Source organism: Pinus tabuliformis, chromosome 1_1 (genome assembly GCF_031772625.1).
Source record: "Pinus tabuliformis cultivar Carrire ecotype Pingquan chromosome 1_1, CPIR1, whole genome shotgun sequence".
NCBI classification, from domain to species: Eukaryota; Viridiplantae; Streptophyta; class Pinopsida; order Pinales; family Pinaceae; genus Pinus; species Pinus tabuliformis.
In genome coordinates, this window is record NC_142297.1 from 463,436,730 (window position 1) to 463,453,402 (window position 16,673).

The 16,673-nt window shown below is 37.4% G+C and overlaps 2 protein-coding genes across 2 annotated transcripts in view; both read left to right on the forward strand.

Annotated features, from left to right (window-relative positions):
* The window catches only part of LOC149213755 (TMV resistance protein N-like), a 28,638-nt gene extending 19,455 nt beyond the window's left edge, over nucleotides 1-9,183 (forward strand). The window contains exons 2-5 of the mRNA XM_089389138.1: nucleotides 821-2,119; nucleotides 8,192-8,485; nucleotides 8,610-8,807; nucleotides 9,148-9,183. Of these exons, the coding sequence (XP_089245264.1) occupies nucleotides 821-2,119; nucleotides 8,192-8,485; nucleotides 8,610-8,807; nucleotides 9,148-9,183 (1,827 nt within the window). The remainder of the gene's footprint in view (nucleotides 1-820; nucleotides 2,120-8,191; nucleotides 8,486-8,609; nucleotides 8,808-9,147) is intronic.
* On the forward strand, nucleotides 8,081-10,960 carry LOC149213756 (uncharacterized). Its single transcript, XM_089390803.1, has 4 exons — nucleotides 8,081-8,485; nucleotides 8,610-9,839; nucleotides 9,973-10,026; nucleotides 10,142-10,960. The coding sequence occupies exons 2-4, from the start codon at nucleotides 9,264-9,266 to the stop codon at nucleotides 10,382-10,384; spliced, it is 873 nt and encodes a 290-aa protein (XP_089246929.1). The 5' UTR covers nucleotides 8,081-8,485; nucleotides 8,610-9,263; the 3' UTR covers nucleotides 10,385-10,960.
* The last annotated feature ends 5,713 nt before the right edge of the window (nucleotides 10,961-16,673 follow it).

A 16,673-nucleotide genomic window follows, 5' to 3' on the forward strand; every position in this document is an offset into this window, starting at 1 on the left:
CAATAACAAAAGAAATGCTTTTGAAGAATACCTGAATCCTGCGCTGTCTGAGTCTTCTAACTGCCTGAGAGGTTTTGCTGCAGCAACAACCTTCTCCCTTCAGCTTCTTTAACTTCTTTAAAGAGCCTAAGCCTGCTCTGATACCACTGTTGGGTATTTTTAAATGGAGAAATACCAAAACCAACAAAATATTCACCACAGAGACAATGCTCTGTTTCTTCTGTCCAGGATCTTTTGCAGAGAACCTCTTTAAAAAAAATTAACTCAGAACACAGTCCATTACACAGTCAAAAAAAACTTCTATTGATTTAAAACAAAAAGACTGATACATGCTTCATCCTCTGTGCAGAGAGGGATTCACTAAACAAACTCTGTCTCTGTATTTTCTTGTTTTCCACTGCTGTGGATGTTACATAAACAGTTTCAAAAACATTCCTGTGTTTTTCATTGCCAGACCAACATTACAGCACTGCTGTGCATATACAAAAAGAAAATCGCACTCTCGTGCGTAGCCACCCCACTCACAACATAAAGAAAACTACTTACCAAAAAAAACTACCGCACGTCAACATACATAACAATATAAAGAAAACATATATAAAAAAAATATGTGGGACGTATGCCCATAACTATATTAACTATATGCCCATAACTAAAATTAAAGGCATGCACATAACGTATTAAAAGTCTTCCACCAAAAAAAACTACGACACACATTAAACTCTATTTAATTCCTCCCACGGCGGTCAACGTATGAAACTTGATTTGACGCAGGCGGAGGGCAATTTTGGAAAGTCAACGGCTGAGATTATGCGTCCAGATCGCTGAGCTGATCCGACGTGGTTCGCACACCATCCTCGGGCAAACCAAACGACCTTTACTGTCCGGGGAAAGCAGTTTTGGGCGTCGTACAAGATACGCGTGGCGGCGTTTGATTGCGGCGGCTCCCTTAATACGGAAACCACCTTTGGTGAATGGCGGTGCCGGGAGACCTGGCGGATTTCCTGAAAACCACCGCGCTGTTCAAAATTACAATTTAATAGAAAAGATTGTGCAAAGCGTGTTCAAAGATGTGAAGTGGGGGCATCTTCAGATCCCGAAATATCCATGTGGACTCGACCAGGCCTTGAAGAATTTAGAAAATGAAATTGAGAAACAAAGCGCGACGAAATTGATAGGGATTTCAGGAATAACCGGAATTGGGAAGTCGTCTCTCGCTAAACATTATTTTAACTTGAGAAGTCGGTCTTTTAGCAGGTTTTGCTATGTGTCTAACGTAGGGGAACGAAAAGGTAATTTAACATCTTTGCAGCTGCAGATTGTTGGTGCTCTCCGTGGTAACGATATTGACATTCCGGATACCGAAACCGGGAAGACAATTTTACAGAATAGTGTAAAAGGGTTCAAAATTCTGATTGTTCTGGATGATGTGGATGAGAGGGAGCAAATAAAGAGACTACTAGACATTGATGCAATGGAGCCTGGTAGTAAGATCTTGGTAACATGTCGTGATAAGAAAATACTTGAAGGATATAATCCTTTGTGGTATGATTTGAAGCCATTAGAGAAAACGCATGCCAAGAAGCTCTTCTGTCATCATGCTTTCACTGAAGCAGAACCATTGGAAGGATATAAAGATTTGGTGGAGGACATTTTGGACATTTGTGGGGGGTTGCCCTTCTGTTTAGAATATTGGGGGGAACAGCTCGCTGGTAATCGTGACAAAAGGTATTGGAAACAGCAGTTGACAAGGTTTTCTCAAGGAGAACCACTGGTCGATGCAAACCGTCTTCTAAAAACACTAAGAGTGAGTTACGGGTCAATGTACAGCCACGAAGAGAAGAACTTGTTTTTGGACATTGGGTGTTTCTTTGTAGGAGAAGACAAAGAACTAGCTGTTAATGTATCAGAAGGATTGGGCTATTATTCTGATGTTCAGAACGAACTTCTTGAAAATCTCCGTAAAAAGTGCCTTGTGTACTTTGAGTCTGATGCGGAGTCCTATCATAAAATTGAGAACCGCGGAAAAGATCCAAGTCCAAAAGGAAATGGGTATTTAATGAAACCACTCTGCAAGTTCCGGGAAGGGTGTAAGTACATAGAGTCTTACCTGCCAGCAGTATTACCGCAGAAGAGATCAAAAATTATGGAGTTGTCTATAATGCGATTTTTTGGAGATTCCGGTGACGAATCCGGTGGAAGAAATTGAGGTTAAATCTTGATTTGTTGCAGTTAAAAACCATTTTAACTGCATATTTGGATTCAGCACCCTGAAAAACCCCTGGGACGCTTTGATTGTGCAGAAACTAACTATCAAACTTGCGATTCCAACGATTCCAATAAATTGCTGCGGGATTTTGACCAGAAAAACCTACCGAAAAAGCTTCCATTATAGACAACTGCAAAAATTATAGTGCCAACTCCAGTCAGGGAATTGGCTAGACATATTGTGAGACAAGATTCACGCTCACGTGAAAAGCCACTCCGTCTTAGTTGCTCAATTGAGATAGAAAAATGTTAAATTGTAATTTCAACGGCGCGGAGGTTTTTTGGAAAACCGGCCCGGTCTCCCCGCACCGCCTTTGGCAGAAGGCTGTATCCGTAGCAGGGGCCCCGACACAATCAAATGGCGCCACGCGTCCTGTGTACAAACAAGAAACCGCTTGCTCCCCGGACGCTAAGGGTCGTTTGGTTTCCCCGAGGATGGTGTGCGAATTGCGTCCGATCAGCCCAGGGGACAAAGATCTGACCCAACGTGCCACCTCCGCCGTCGATCTCCGAAGCTGCTCCCCGCCTACATCAAATCAATTTTTTGCGTGCAGTGTTTGGTTTTCCCGTTGACCGCAGAGAAGGAAATTTAATGGAGTTAATGCCTGTTCGTAGGATGTAGGTAAATAATTAATTTTCCTTACGGCACATAAGGTTTTTATGTTTTTGGATATAAACGTATGTTTTATACAAAAATAGTGCAGTGTGCCTGCGCGCTATTTTTTGCTCATGAGAACAACAAAAAAATGGAGAAGAGCCTGCGCGATAGAGTTTTATGAGAACAAAAATGGTGTTGTTCCCGTGCGGTAGTTTTTTTTTATATATAGTGGTGGATGCGCGTGTTGTATTTTTTTTGGTGTGCATTGAGGCTGCGCATGGGATGCGCAAAAGAGAACAGGTACATGTATGGTGGCTGAGCACTGTGTTTTTTTTATGGAAATGTATTGTGATATATGCCTGGAGAATGCACAGCAGTGCAAGGGCTCAACTAGAATAGGACTGTAATTTTGTTTTGTTCATAGAACATGTATTGAACGCACAGCAGTGCGGAAAATGGAACAGGGGAGGCAATGTAATGTTTTGATTTAGTTTTTGAAGAACAGAGAGCTGTGTATGTAATTTCCACAGCAGTGGAAAATCTGTGAGAGCAACAGAGTTTATTTTGTTAATCCCTCTTTGCACAGAGGATGGAATTTGTATTAGTCTTTCAGTTTTTAAATTAATAGAAATGTTTTGTGACTGTGTAATGGTGTCTTCTGAGTCATTTTGATTTTAAGAGGTTCCTGGCAAAAAGATCCTGGACAGAGTAAACAGAGCATTGTCTCTGTGGTGAATAATTTTATTTGGTTTTGGTATTTCTCCATTAAAAATATCCAACAGTGGTATCAGAGCTAGTCCAGGCTCTTTGAAGACTCAAAGAAGCTGAAGGAAGGTGTGGTTGCAGCAGTCAAATTTCTCCAGCAGTGTGAAGACTCAGCCAAAAGAGTTAAGGTATTTTTCAAAGCTTTCCTTTCTGTTACTGTTAAGAGAACAGTCAATGATTTAAAAGAAAACACAGTCAAGTATTTAAAGCCTAGATAAGAATGGCGAGGTCAAAGAAGAAAGCCTCCAAGCCTGCTAAAAATGTGTCTCCCTCCTCTACTAAATTAGAAGGCAATCTGTTTGAAAGCATTGTATTTGAGGTTCCAAAGTTTGATGGAAACTTTGATGTATGGGAAATAATGATGAGGGCTTTCCTAATGTCTGAGGGGATTGAAGTCTGGGAGTCAGTGATTGATGACAGCAAGATGGATAAAGAATCCATGGAGTATGATGCACAAGCAGCAAAGACTATCTTGGATGGTCTCCCTGATTCAGTGAAGAGGAACCTTGGAAAATATACATCAGCAAAGGATATATGGGACAGACTGCATGACCTTCATGCAAAGGGAGCACTGACCATGACAATGAGTCAAGAAGAACCCATCATAGAAGCTGAGAATGAAAAGCTTGACCTCATCAAGCTTCAAGTAAAAGAAAGGGATGAAGAGCTTGCCAAGCTTAAGAAAGAACTTGAAGAAAGCAAGAGGAAACATTATGAAGAAGTCATATCCATGACAAATCAGCTGAATGAAGCAAGGAAGCAGGCAGATGCCTTGTCAAGTCAACTTGAACAAAGGCACATGAGGGTGAACAAACTTGTGGAAGAGATTGGACAGTATAAGGTAGAGGTCTCCTCCCTTAAGTCCGAACTACAAGAAGCCAGGAAGCAGGTACAAGGAGCTGAAAAGAAAATGAAGAGCAGTCAAGCAAAAGATGAAGAAATCTCCAAAATGAAGACTGATATTATCTCCTTCAAAGTAGTAGCAGCTGAAGCTACTCGTAGCAAGGAAGAAACTGAGGGACAACTAGCAAAGAAAAGTAATGAATGTGAAAAGTTAGAAGAAGAGATTGTCCTCCTCAGGAAGAAGGTTGAAGGGATGAACAAGATCATGAAGAGCTCTCAAGCTTTGGATGACATGCTCAGCTATCACAGATCTCCATTTGATAAATCAGGACTTGGGTATGTAGGTGAATCCTCAAACAAGGATGAGGATGCTTTAAGCAAAGGAGATGTGAAGAAGCCAGAAAGAGATGGTGATGCTCCTAGTTCCAGCAAAGGCAAGGAGAAAAATGAAGGCTGCAATAGAAGAAAACCAGCTCCAAGAAGAAATGTAGCTGATGGCAAGAAGGCAAGAGGCAATGGTGATCATCAAAGGATCTCAAGGCAGCAAGGCTTCAAAAGTACATCAAGGAAACCTCCATCTCCCAGGTACCAAAGTTCATTTTATGGTTATTGTTATGCTTGCTCAAACTTTGGTCATATGGCAAAAGACTGTAGAGCATTTCATGGAGATAGATGTTGTGGTCCCCGACAATCTCCAAGAAATAATTTCACAAGAAGAAATCATGAATTCTTATTCATGAAAAATGTTGAATGTTTCAAGTGTCATAACATTGGGCATATGGCACGAGATTGTAACTTAACATGGGCTCTTACACAAGCTAGACCCATGCAAAAGAAGAAAGTTACACAAGAATGGAGAAGAAAATAAATACAGTGTGAAAGTCCCTTAAGCAACGCAGCTGATCTAAGTTTGTTTTGAGAAGAGTCTGCCAAAAGAAGACAAGCATACATTAAAGGGGAGCTTGTAATTTTTTGTTTGCTGAACTGTATTAACAGTCATTTGTTGATGGAGGATGTATTGCAACGCAGCAGTTGCAAATGAAATCTTTGTTAATCCCTCTGAAAGGTAACATGCAGCGGTGATGAAATGAGCAATGTTTTTGCTTTGTGTTTATGCAATATGCACAAAAATGCATAAAGAAAAACAAGGACAGCAGAATTTTAATGCACATGGGTGAATGAATATGTGAGGCAGCAGAAAATTGAAAGGGATTGCACAGCAGTGCGTTGTAAAAAAAAAATGAAGACTAAGATTGTGTGAAGCAAGGGTGTAAAAAGGAACAGGGGCAGCCCGTGCTAACAGGAGTTAGTGTATGGGCACACAGCAGTATGATGAAACAAAAGGCAGCCATAGTGCAAATTGCAGCAGCAACACAACAGCAAGTGTATGGACAGCAGCAGCTTGAAGAAAAGTTTTCCCATCGTGAAGAAGAAGAAAGTATACAGCAAGGCAAATAAGAAAATGCAGCAGCATGAAGCTTTGTTGAAGAAATGTGTTTTTACACAGCAATGCAAATGTGAAAAATGCAGCAGCAAGAAGTTATGGACAGCAGCACAGGTAAAAGAATTTTTTTTTACAGCAGTAAATGTAAGTGCAGTGAGTGTGTTGTTTGCATATGAAATGCAAGTAAGACACAGCAGAAGTATGATTGTAATTAATGAAGGGGAGCACGCAGCAGCGCGAAGAAAAGCTTTCCCATGGTGAAGAAGGGAAGCACGCATTGGTGCACAAGTAAAGAATTCTCACACAACAGTGTGAATGTGAGAAAGGAAAGGCATAGCAACGCACATGTTTTTTTATTGACGCACAGCAATGCAGAGTTTGTAAAGAAATGTAAGAGCAGTGCAGGTGTAGACGCAGTAGCGTGGAGCAGACACAACAGTGTGGGGTAGACACAGTAAAGAAGATGGAACAACAGTGTAGCAGAGAATATGCAGCAGCATAAAAGAACATTGTAATGAACTTGCACACACAGCAGTGCAATGATTGTTTGTTTTGGAACTGCATTTGAAGCAGTCATTTGGTGAAACCCTCTATCAAGAGGATGATGCTTTTCAGCATAGTCATTAGTGAATCCCTCTGTTGAGAGGAAGATGCTCTTTAGCATTGTTTGGTAAATCCCTCTGTTAAGAGGAAGATGTTTTTATAACAGGTGAATCCCTCTATCATGAGGAAGGTGCTCTTCAGCACATTGTGATGGTGAACCCCTCTGTCATGAGGAAGGTGCTCTTAAGCACAGTCACATGGTGAATCCCTCTGTCATGAGGAAGGTGCTCTTAAGCACAGTTTCAGGTTAATCCCTCTATTAAGAGGAAGACAACTTTGCTTGTTTGTGAACTGCATCAGAAGCAGTTGGTGAATCCCTCTATGTGAGGATGATATCTTTGTAACAGCAGTACTGAGGAATCCCTCTACGAGAGGAAGTGTTTGGGTATGTCCTAATGCCCAGCAGTTGAAATTAAAGGGGAGTGTTAAATTGTAATTTCAACGGCGCGGAGGTTTTTTGGAAAACCGGCCCGGTCTCCCCGCACCGCCTTTGGCAGAAGGCTGTATCCGTAGCAGGGGCCCCGACACAATCAAATGGCGCCACGCGTCCTGTGTACAAACAAGAAACCGCTTGCTCCCCGGACGCTAAGGGTCGTTTGGTTTCCCCGAGGATGGTGTGCGAATTGCGTCCGATCAGCCCAGGGGACAAAGATCTGACCCAACGTGCCACCTCCGCCGTCGATCTCCGAAGCTGCTCCCCGCCTACATCAAATCAATTTTTTGCGTGCAGTGTTTGGTTTTCCCGTTGACCGCAGAGAAGGAAATTTAATGGAGTTAATGCCTATTCGTAGGATGTAGGTAAATAATTAATTTTCCTTACGGCACATAAGGTTTTTATGTTTTTGGATATAAACGTATGTTTTATACAAAAATAGTGCATTGTGCCTGCGCGCTATTTTTTGCTCATGAGAACAACAAAAAAATGGAGAAGAGCCTGCGCGATAGAGTTTTATGAGAACAAAAATGGTGTTGTTCCCGTGCGGTAGTTTTTTTATATATAGTGGTGGATGCGCGTGTTGTATTTTTTTTGGTGTGCATTGAGGCTGCGCATGGGATGCGCAAAAGAGAACAGGTACATGTATGGTGGCTGAGCACTGTGTTTTTTTTATGGAAATGTATTGTGATATATGCCTGGAGAATGCACAGCAGTGCAAGGGCTCAACTAGAATAGGACTGTAATTTTGTTTTGTTCATAGAACATGTATTGAACGCACAGCAGTGCGGAAAATGGAACAGGGGAGGCAATGTAATGTTTTGATTTAGTTTTTGAAGAACAGAGAGCTGTGTATGTAATTTCCACAGCAGTGGAAAATCTGTGAGAGCAACAAAGTTTATTTTGTTAATCCCTCTTTGCACAGAGGATGGAATTTGTATCAGTCTTTCAGTTTTTAAATTAATAGAAATGTTTTGTGACTGTGTAATGGTGTCTTCTGAGTCATTTTGATTTTAAGAGGTTCCTGGCAAAAAGATCCTGGACAGAGTAAACAGAGCATTGTCTCTGTGGTGAATAATTTTATTTGGTTTTGGTATTTCTCCATTAAAAATATCCAACAAAAAAATGTTGAGTCAGGTATGTCTAGCTGGGCCTCATCCATTTATTTTCTGAAACAGCAGACAATTTATTTGTTTTCAGAGCATAAACTTATTTTGTATTTGAATATGCTTACTAGGACGGATCAGAGTCCCGTCACATTCGCGGCATTCTTATCCCTACAGGTCAGGATCCGCCTGAACTCACTAATACCTTAGAGGGTGTGCGTTTTCTGGTTGTTGAACATCCAATAAACCTGGCTGCGTTTTTTGGTTCGGCTATCAAGTCTGGGAGTTTGGTATGGCTTCGCTTGCGTGATTTTGGCCGTATCTGCATTCCCTCTACCATTTCAATAAGATGTTTAAGGGTGTTGGAGTTTCAGGGTCCTACTAATCACCTTGAACTTTTATTCGGCCATATTGGAAACCATGAGGTAAGTGGATCTATATTTTAGATCATTCAATCAGTTCGCGATGGTAAAGAGATTATGACATTTCGTGGTGGTAAGATTCATGAAGCCAGTTCTTGATGATTAACATATTGTGTGTTCATTACAGGTACCTACAAAGTTGCGTGAGTTGAGAATTGATGCGAAAGGGGATGCATCTGCAAGTACTTCCAGCACCCACGACAGCCTCATGCCTTCCTTTCGCAGCTTTTTGCAATGCATAGGTATCCAGTTGAAAGATTTGAATAAGATAGTGTTGAAAAATATCCCATTGCTACCATCACTTCCAATTGAATTTTCCAATCTTGTAAGCCTAACGCACTTAGATCTATCTTTCTCCGCTAATCTGACGAAATGGGACACGCTCCCAATTGATTTTTCCAATCTCAGAAACCTAAGGTTTTTAGATCTATCCGGGTCTACTAATCTGACCGAACTGCCCACTTCCTTCTCCTAGTTACTGCAATTAGAACATTTGGCATTGCGTGACTGCGAGAAGCTATCCATCCCAACAAATATTCTGGGTGGAATTTCCACACTTGAGTATGTCGACTTTAGAGGCTGTGCTCAATTGAATTACTTGCCCGAGCGAATCGCATCTCAAACCTATTTAGGATATTTGAATTTACTATATACTGGTTTACAAGATTTGCCTGCGGACTTACGATTACTGGATAAGTTAGAACACCTAAGAATAGGTAGTCCACATTTACAAAGCTTACCACGTTCTGTGGCCTCTTTGAAGGGCTTAAAAGAGTTGATTATGTTAGGATGCCTAGAATTAGATAACATCACACCTGTAGAAGAGTTAAATCTTTTGGAAAGATTATACATCCTTGAATCGCAAGTGAACACAATCTCACCACGGTGGAAAAATGTCAAAGTTTTGAGTATATCCGAATCTCCTATAAGTGAATTTAGTTTTCAGACTGATGTCATGGAAGCTTTAAGAGATTTCACTTTGAGATACACAAACATATCCAACATTTGCATTCCTTCAGATGTTTGCCCTAAGCTTGAAGAAGTTGATCTTTCAGGTAGCACTCAGTTGAAGCAGGTCCAAGGTTTTCCACGAACACTTGTAAGACTGACACTGGAAGGTTGCACACGATTGGAGAGGTTGACAGATCTTTCAGATCTTGTACACCTTAAATTTCTCAACATAAATGGGTGCACTAAACTGGAAACCCTGAATGTTGAAGGACTGATATCATTGGAAGAAATTAGCGCGGAAAGGTGTTGGAAGCTGCAGAGTATAGAAGCATTTAATCAGTTGAAACGGCTAAATTTTCTGGGCGTTTCAACGGACATAGACGGAAGATATTTCTCGAATGCTTCCGTAAGTACTTCTTTGTGTATATATATATACAAAAACCGTGGGTAGAAGCGTGTATAGGGGATGGTCGATCCTCAGTTATTAAAGTTATCAATGTTTGAATTTTAAAGCAATGCATTATTCGATTATCGTGCAGGACTTTGAGGGTGTTTCAACAGACATAGACGGAAGACATTTCTTGAATGCTTCGGTAGGTACCTCTTTTGCGTATATATAGAAGCGTGTATAGGGGATGGTAGATCATCAGTTATTAAAGTTATCAATGTTTGAATTTTAAAGCGATGCATTATTTGATTATCGTGCAGGACTTTGAGGGATTAATGCAATCTCTGATGAGTAGTTTTGAGCATGTTACAGCAGTACAGGATGTCGTTGCGGCAACCACACGTAGATCTCCCGCGGGCCTAAATGATGTCCTTTCACATAAAGCAGTAATCATGTGCTTTATAACCAACAAAGCCAGTAGCAACGCCTTTCGTGCATGTTTTGAACCAGGTAACCACCTTGCACAATATGTGGAGTACAAAACCTTCAGTGGAGGCGGATGAAGTGGAAGAATGCTACATATGTATATGTGGACAAAAAACTCAAAACTATTCCAAAATGAAACTATGTACACCAAGGTCATTGCTTATCACATTGGTACTGGAAATGAAGTGGATGGGGAAAAGGGATGGATAGTGACGCTTGCCAGCGAAAGCAAGGTTTTAGAAGTATGCAAACTAATCATGTTTTATGGTATTTACAATTGTCAAGGCACGTCTTAACCGAAACTTGAGCTATTGAATTGTATTCCTCCATAATACTCCAGGCGCCCTTTGTTTTTCTATCTGGTATTCTTTCAAAGTATTTTCGTTGTGTTGTTGCATCCTAATAAATTGATAGATCTCTATGAACGATACGTTACAGAAACTATTTTACATATTCTTTAATTATTAACGTTTCGCTTTTGCATGTGTTTTATGTTGGCCCTTTAATATTGGAAGTTGGCACATTGATTTTTACATCGGGAGTAATACTATGATTGGCACATTTAGCTGTAAAATATATGACATGGATGTAAAATTTCTTTTTAAATCTCCGTTTATATGTTTCAGCTAAAGAGTTGTTTGTTGAAGGAAAAAGGTAGAAGGTAAGTAACTTGGTGAAATATTTGTATGGTTTGAAACTAGCAAGAGCATGAAAAATTAATTAACCATTTTTTCAAGTTGAATTATAAGCATTTCAATTTAGATGATGCAACTTTATTTGTCAAGAAAGTTGGAAGATTCGCTGTATATTTAGTTATCTTTGTTGATGATTTGTCTATCATAGGGAATAATGATAATTATACAGCATACATTAAAATGGAGTTGTAAAAGGTTTTGGATATGATATATTTAAGTTTACTTCATCATTATTTAGGAATTGAAGTTTATCAAAAACCTAAGTGTATTTTTATTGGAGAGTTATTGAGTAAATTTGGTATGCAGGATTGTAATTTTGTTTCTACTCCAATGAAGTAGAACCTAATGCTTACTTCAAATGAAGGCGGTACATTTGAAGATCCAACAAAGTACATGCAGCGTGTTGGAAGTTTGATTTATCTTACTACTACTCGTCCTGACATAACTTTTGTTGTAGGAATACTTTCCAGGTTTATGCATCAACCCTGTGAAGGTCAATGGGTCACAACAAAACGAGTGCTTAAATATTTAAAAGGCACTTAGCCATATGGAATCAAATATTCTAAAGTCTCAGACTTTCAACTCACTTGTTATTCAGATTCAGATTTTGATGGAGATAAAGAGCATGGGGTGTCTACTTCTGGTTATTTGATAAATCTCAGATCAACAACTATCACTTGCAGATCACGAAAGAAATATGTTCCTGTTGATTCTACCACTGAAGCCAAATATGTTGCAGCACCTCAAGCTACAAAAGAAATCATTTGGTTTAAGGAACATACTTGAATATTTGTAGGAGAAACAAAAGACTTCAATGCTTCTCTTTATTGACAATATTTCTACAATTCAATTGGCCAAGGATCCCAAATTCCATGATCGAATCAAACATTTCGACATCATGTAGAGACCAAAACCATTCAACAAATCACAAATATCTTTACCAAAGCATTGGGATGTGAAAAATTTGAAAAATTCATAATGTTACTTGGCATGTCAGATGTCCCTTCATATTAAAAGGGGGATGTTGACTAATCCTTCAGGATTAATTTGTATATTATTAATTAGATGAAGAAATTATTGAGACACAAGTGTCTCTTCTCTACTCTTTATTTGTATAAATAAATATTTTCAACATCAATATTCGATTGTGAAGTTTATTCATGGGTCTCTCTATGCTTTCTCCTCCAATTTCTCGTAGCAAACTGTTGCCTTTTTCATGTTTCCCTTTGTACTCGATTGTTCAAATGTTATTCTCAAGTGGCATTTGGCAAATTGTATGGGAACTATCTAACTATTCTACTTTTTTATACCTAATTGAATATTGACATTTTTATTGATGATTTGAGTTGTAAATGGGTTCAAAAATTAGAATAGTTAGACTACTTTCTATGTATGCTCTGCCATAAAAAAAAAATTATTCTACGACTTCATCTTCCTCTACATATTTTTTTTTCCGCTTCCTCAAAATTCTTGGCCAACTTGCTGGTATGCAACCTCGATGACTATAATCTTATAAATGTTGCACCATCCTTCTGAAAAAAAAATCTCTGCATACTATTTTCCTCACATTTTACGGAGTGATTATCATCAATGTTAGCAAATGGGGGAGTTAACAAAAATGTTCCTCCATATTTCAACCTCTCGATGCATGCTATCAACTGCATGTTGCTTGGATGATTTCATCTGTATCTGTAACTTTTTTTTATTGTTATGATGTTGGTGTGGTTTTTTGCCTGTCAAGAATTTTGCCTCTCTTCCAACTTTGCTTCACTCTCCACGTTGGCCAAATACACTCTTCAATTATCAGTTTCTTCGTCAAGATACGTCTCTCAATCATCCTCTCTTTGGCTTCTCTCGACAATTCACTCGCTAGGAACCATTGTGATGAGTCTTCTAGTCCTCCCCATGAACTATTCACTCATTACCTGTAGTCATGTCTCTCAATGCCAATCCGATGTCCTCAGGCATTCAGCAGCGCCATAGTACTTTCTGATGTCCTCAGGCATTCAACAACACCATAGTACTTTCTAATGCTCCTTCGAGCACGCCAATGATTCTTTTCCTTGAACGAACTCTTTAATTAAGAAAATAAACTCTTGCTCTAAAATCTACCTCGATTGTCGACATGATTCTCCTCCTAATATTTTTGGTTTCTCTAATAAAAACATGGTTCACCTCAAACCTCCAACAATTCCATTCCTCAAAATTGTTCATGAGTATGCATATACTTTGTTTTCAGATATACAGAGCATGGTCTTGAATTATTCTTCAAACATGAATTGAGAGAATTGGCAATAAACAGAGAAAATAGACACCACAAAAACACTAACTAGAGCAAGAGTCTAAGAGAAGATTTTATTCAGATGGATTAACATATCAGGGAAATATAGAATACTCAACTAGCAGCACATTAATAACTTTTTTTATTCAATCCACACTCAAATCTCATACAAAAAAGTTAGTAACAACCAAGAAATGTCCCCCAGAATTAGCACCTAGTTTATCTCCATTCTTACAGGAAAATGCATAACAGAGACTGTGTTGGCCATAATTCTCTCTCTTTTCTTACAGGAAAATGCATAGGATAAACTATGCTACACATAATTCTTTTTCTCCAACTCTATTGTCCCTCTTACGCTAATCTCATGCTTAAATAGGAACGTTACAACCCGAGAGCCATTAAAAGTACATTACCAAACTAGCATGGTGCATAAAGATTTGTGTTAGAAAAAATTATGGGTTTTGACTTTTAAGAATTAGAAATGCCAGGAATGCAATATTGTGACATCAGAACTAGATGTGAGTGTCAACTTTTCACTTAATTAAATGAATTGCAAATAAGATTTGAAAAAGGGTAAACTGAAAGAACAAAAAAGCTAAAACTTTGAATTAGTTCAATTGTGTACATTATTGTCTCATCATACTCGTCATTGCTACCACATAAAATGAATATTCAAAATACGTTTTCATATAAATATTATAATAAATCTATTTCAATCTTGGTTGTCTTTCTGGTCGTTAAGTTCTAAATTGTTCAATGGATCTGATAATATAATATAAACTTTAAAACAAATTTAATTAAGTATAAAACATTTAACACAATTAAGATAGATAAAATATTTGAGATAGGGTAACATCACAATGCTCAAAACATTAAATGTTATACCTTATTACATTATTTTATATTGTGCTTATTGTGTTTTAAGAACATTTTAGTGAACAAACATTTTAATAGGTGGAACTTTCCAATAACTCTTATTTTCTAAGAACACTAAATTGTAAATGTATATCTATTATAAATCTCTTGGATATCTCACTAGGTACCCTATATTACCCTCCATAGATATGTACATTTCATTCCCCTTCAAAAGTTTCATCCTTGAAACACGAAAAGAAATCATACAATCAATGTAGCCATATGGCACCAAGTACTGACATCCATCCATCCTAATGATAGGTGATCAAGGGGTTCTATTGTTTTCTTGCTAGGTTGAGCTAGAATTATGGTGCTCCTTACTATGTTTCTCTAATGTATCCATGTGGTATTGTGATGCCTCCATGTGTCTCGTCTTCTTGTTGTTCTAGTGCCACATTGGTCCATGATAAACTTGTTTATGCTCACACCTATGCCTTATTGATTGATGTTTCACTGAGTGGTTTGGGTGGTGATATACAATAGCCTTAGCTCTCAATTCCTCTTGCTTGGACTCTTCAACCTGAGGTTTCCTTAGCTTCTTCTTCTTGTTTATGGCCCTCTTGTGGTGGTTCTTCAAGTGCTTTTGTATGCTTTTCTGTTGATTCAACATTGGATTCATTCTTTATAATTATGTTCCCGATAGAGACTTACGCATGTGGCAATTTCAACCCCTTTTGTTTAGCTAGAGACAACCTATAATGTGATTTTTTTTCTTATACCAAATCATCATAAATTTCTTTTGAACATTAATATTAATAGTACCAATTAATTCCATCCAAGAATTTCCAAGAATAACATGCACATCCTTCACATCCATGGCATAAAAATTAGAATGCAACACATATTTATCCATGATATCAACATGTGTGCTAGGAACATTATATGTAGGTACTTCCAATTTTCTAGCCAAATTAGCATTGATGAAATTATATGCTCTGTTGGGCTTATAGAAACAATAATTTTATTTTGCTAAATCCATCCATGATTTGTTATATAGATTTTCCACGTGAAAATAAACTATGGATGCTCTCTTTATCCTTTTTTCTCAACATAAAACCACTTATCTAAAAATAGTGTTTCATAGCCTTTATTTGATAGTACATCTATATCTTCAAAGTTAAATTCACCCCACCAAATTTGAGAGCCCTCCCTCATATACATATGTAGAACATTTTTACAAAAATAATAAATGTTGAAATTTTATTCAATTTATGTATTCATTAACTGTCATCTTTGTCACTAAAATCCATCTTACTATACATAACTTGAAAATAAAACTTGTGTTTTGAAAAAAAATCACTTATGGGACTAAATTATAATGGCAATAAGTGTGCTTACACTATTCCAATTTTCTATTATTATTACAATTATAAAACATACTTATTGTGCATCTAATGGTTGTAGTAAGCCTAAAATCTTGTTATTCATTAGAAAAATATCTAATTTGCACTTCACACAAATCTCAAAAATTTAAAGTTGTAGACAAATAATTATTTATTTATTTATTTATTTTTATGAGTATTTTTTTTTTAAAATGATTATTTATTTATTTAAGTTTGAGTATTTTTTCGAAAAGATTTTATATCTATAACTAATTTTTTCAAATTTTAACTTAAAATTTTCAAAAAATAATTTTAAGCATGTAACCCTCTTTTCCCATATATATAAAAAAACTCAATAAAATACTCTAACAAATACAACTCTCAACATATAGTGAAACCATATATTATTCGCTAAAAAGATAATACACTTCAATTAATATTCCATATATTTACAATAATTTTCAACATACATATTTCATTACATGACTTAAATTTTTATTTCTTATATAATGCTCTCTATTTCCTAAACCATTATATGAACTTTGTTTTTTTATTTTTTTAAATAATTTGAATTAAATCCACATTATTATAATTCCCTTAAATACTCCATATTATTCTATATGGTCCTATAAATATCTTACATCACTAAATGTTTAATAAACGTATTATCTATCTAGCTATTAATGTATACCTTCATTTCAATAATAATAGTTAAAAAGTTCTTGTCATAGGGCAGCACCAATGTTCATTTGTATTAATATGCGCATTTCTATTAATGGCATGGAAGGAAGCACAAAACCTACTCTAGGATAGCACAAATGTCCACCAGGGCTGGTGACTAATGTATAAATATACCCCCACTTCCCAAGTCTCCACTGGACATCTGTGCTCATGGAATTTGAAAAGGATGCTTTTTTCAGTACGGAAAAAGCTGTATGGTATTTGTATTATCGATATACAAAATATACATGTATAACATAATAGATATTGTATTATCGATATACAAAATATACATGTATAACATAATAGATATGGCGACTGTACTGATAGTAATTATATGGAACCATAGACCACATGGAGACTGATATGTGGATCTAGACCAATATAAAAACTGATACAAATAGAGTGTAGAAAAAATAACAGACAAATCTGT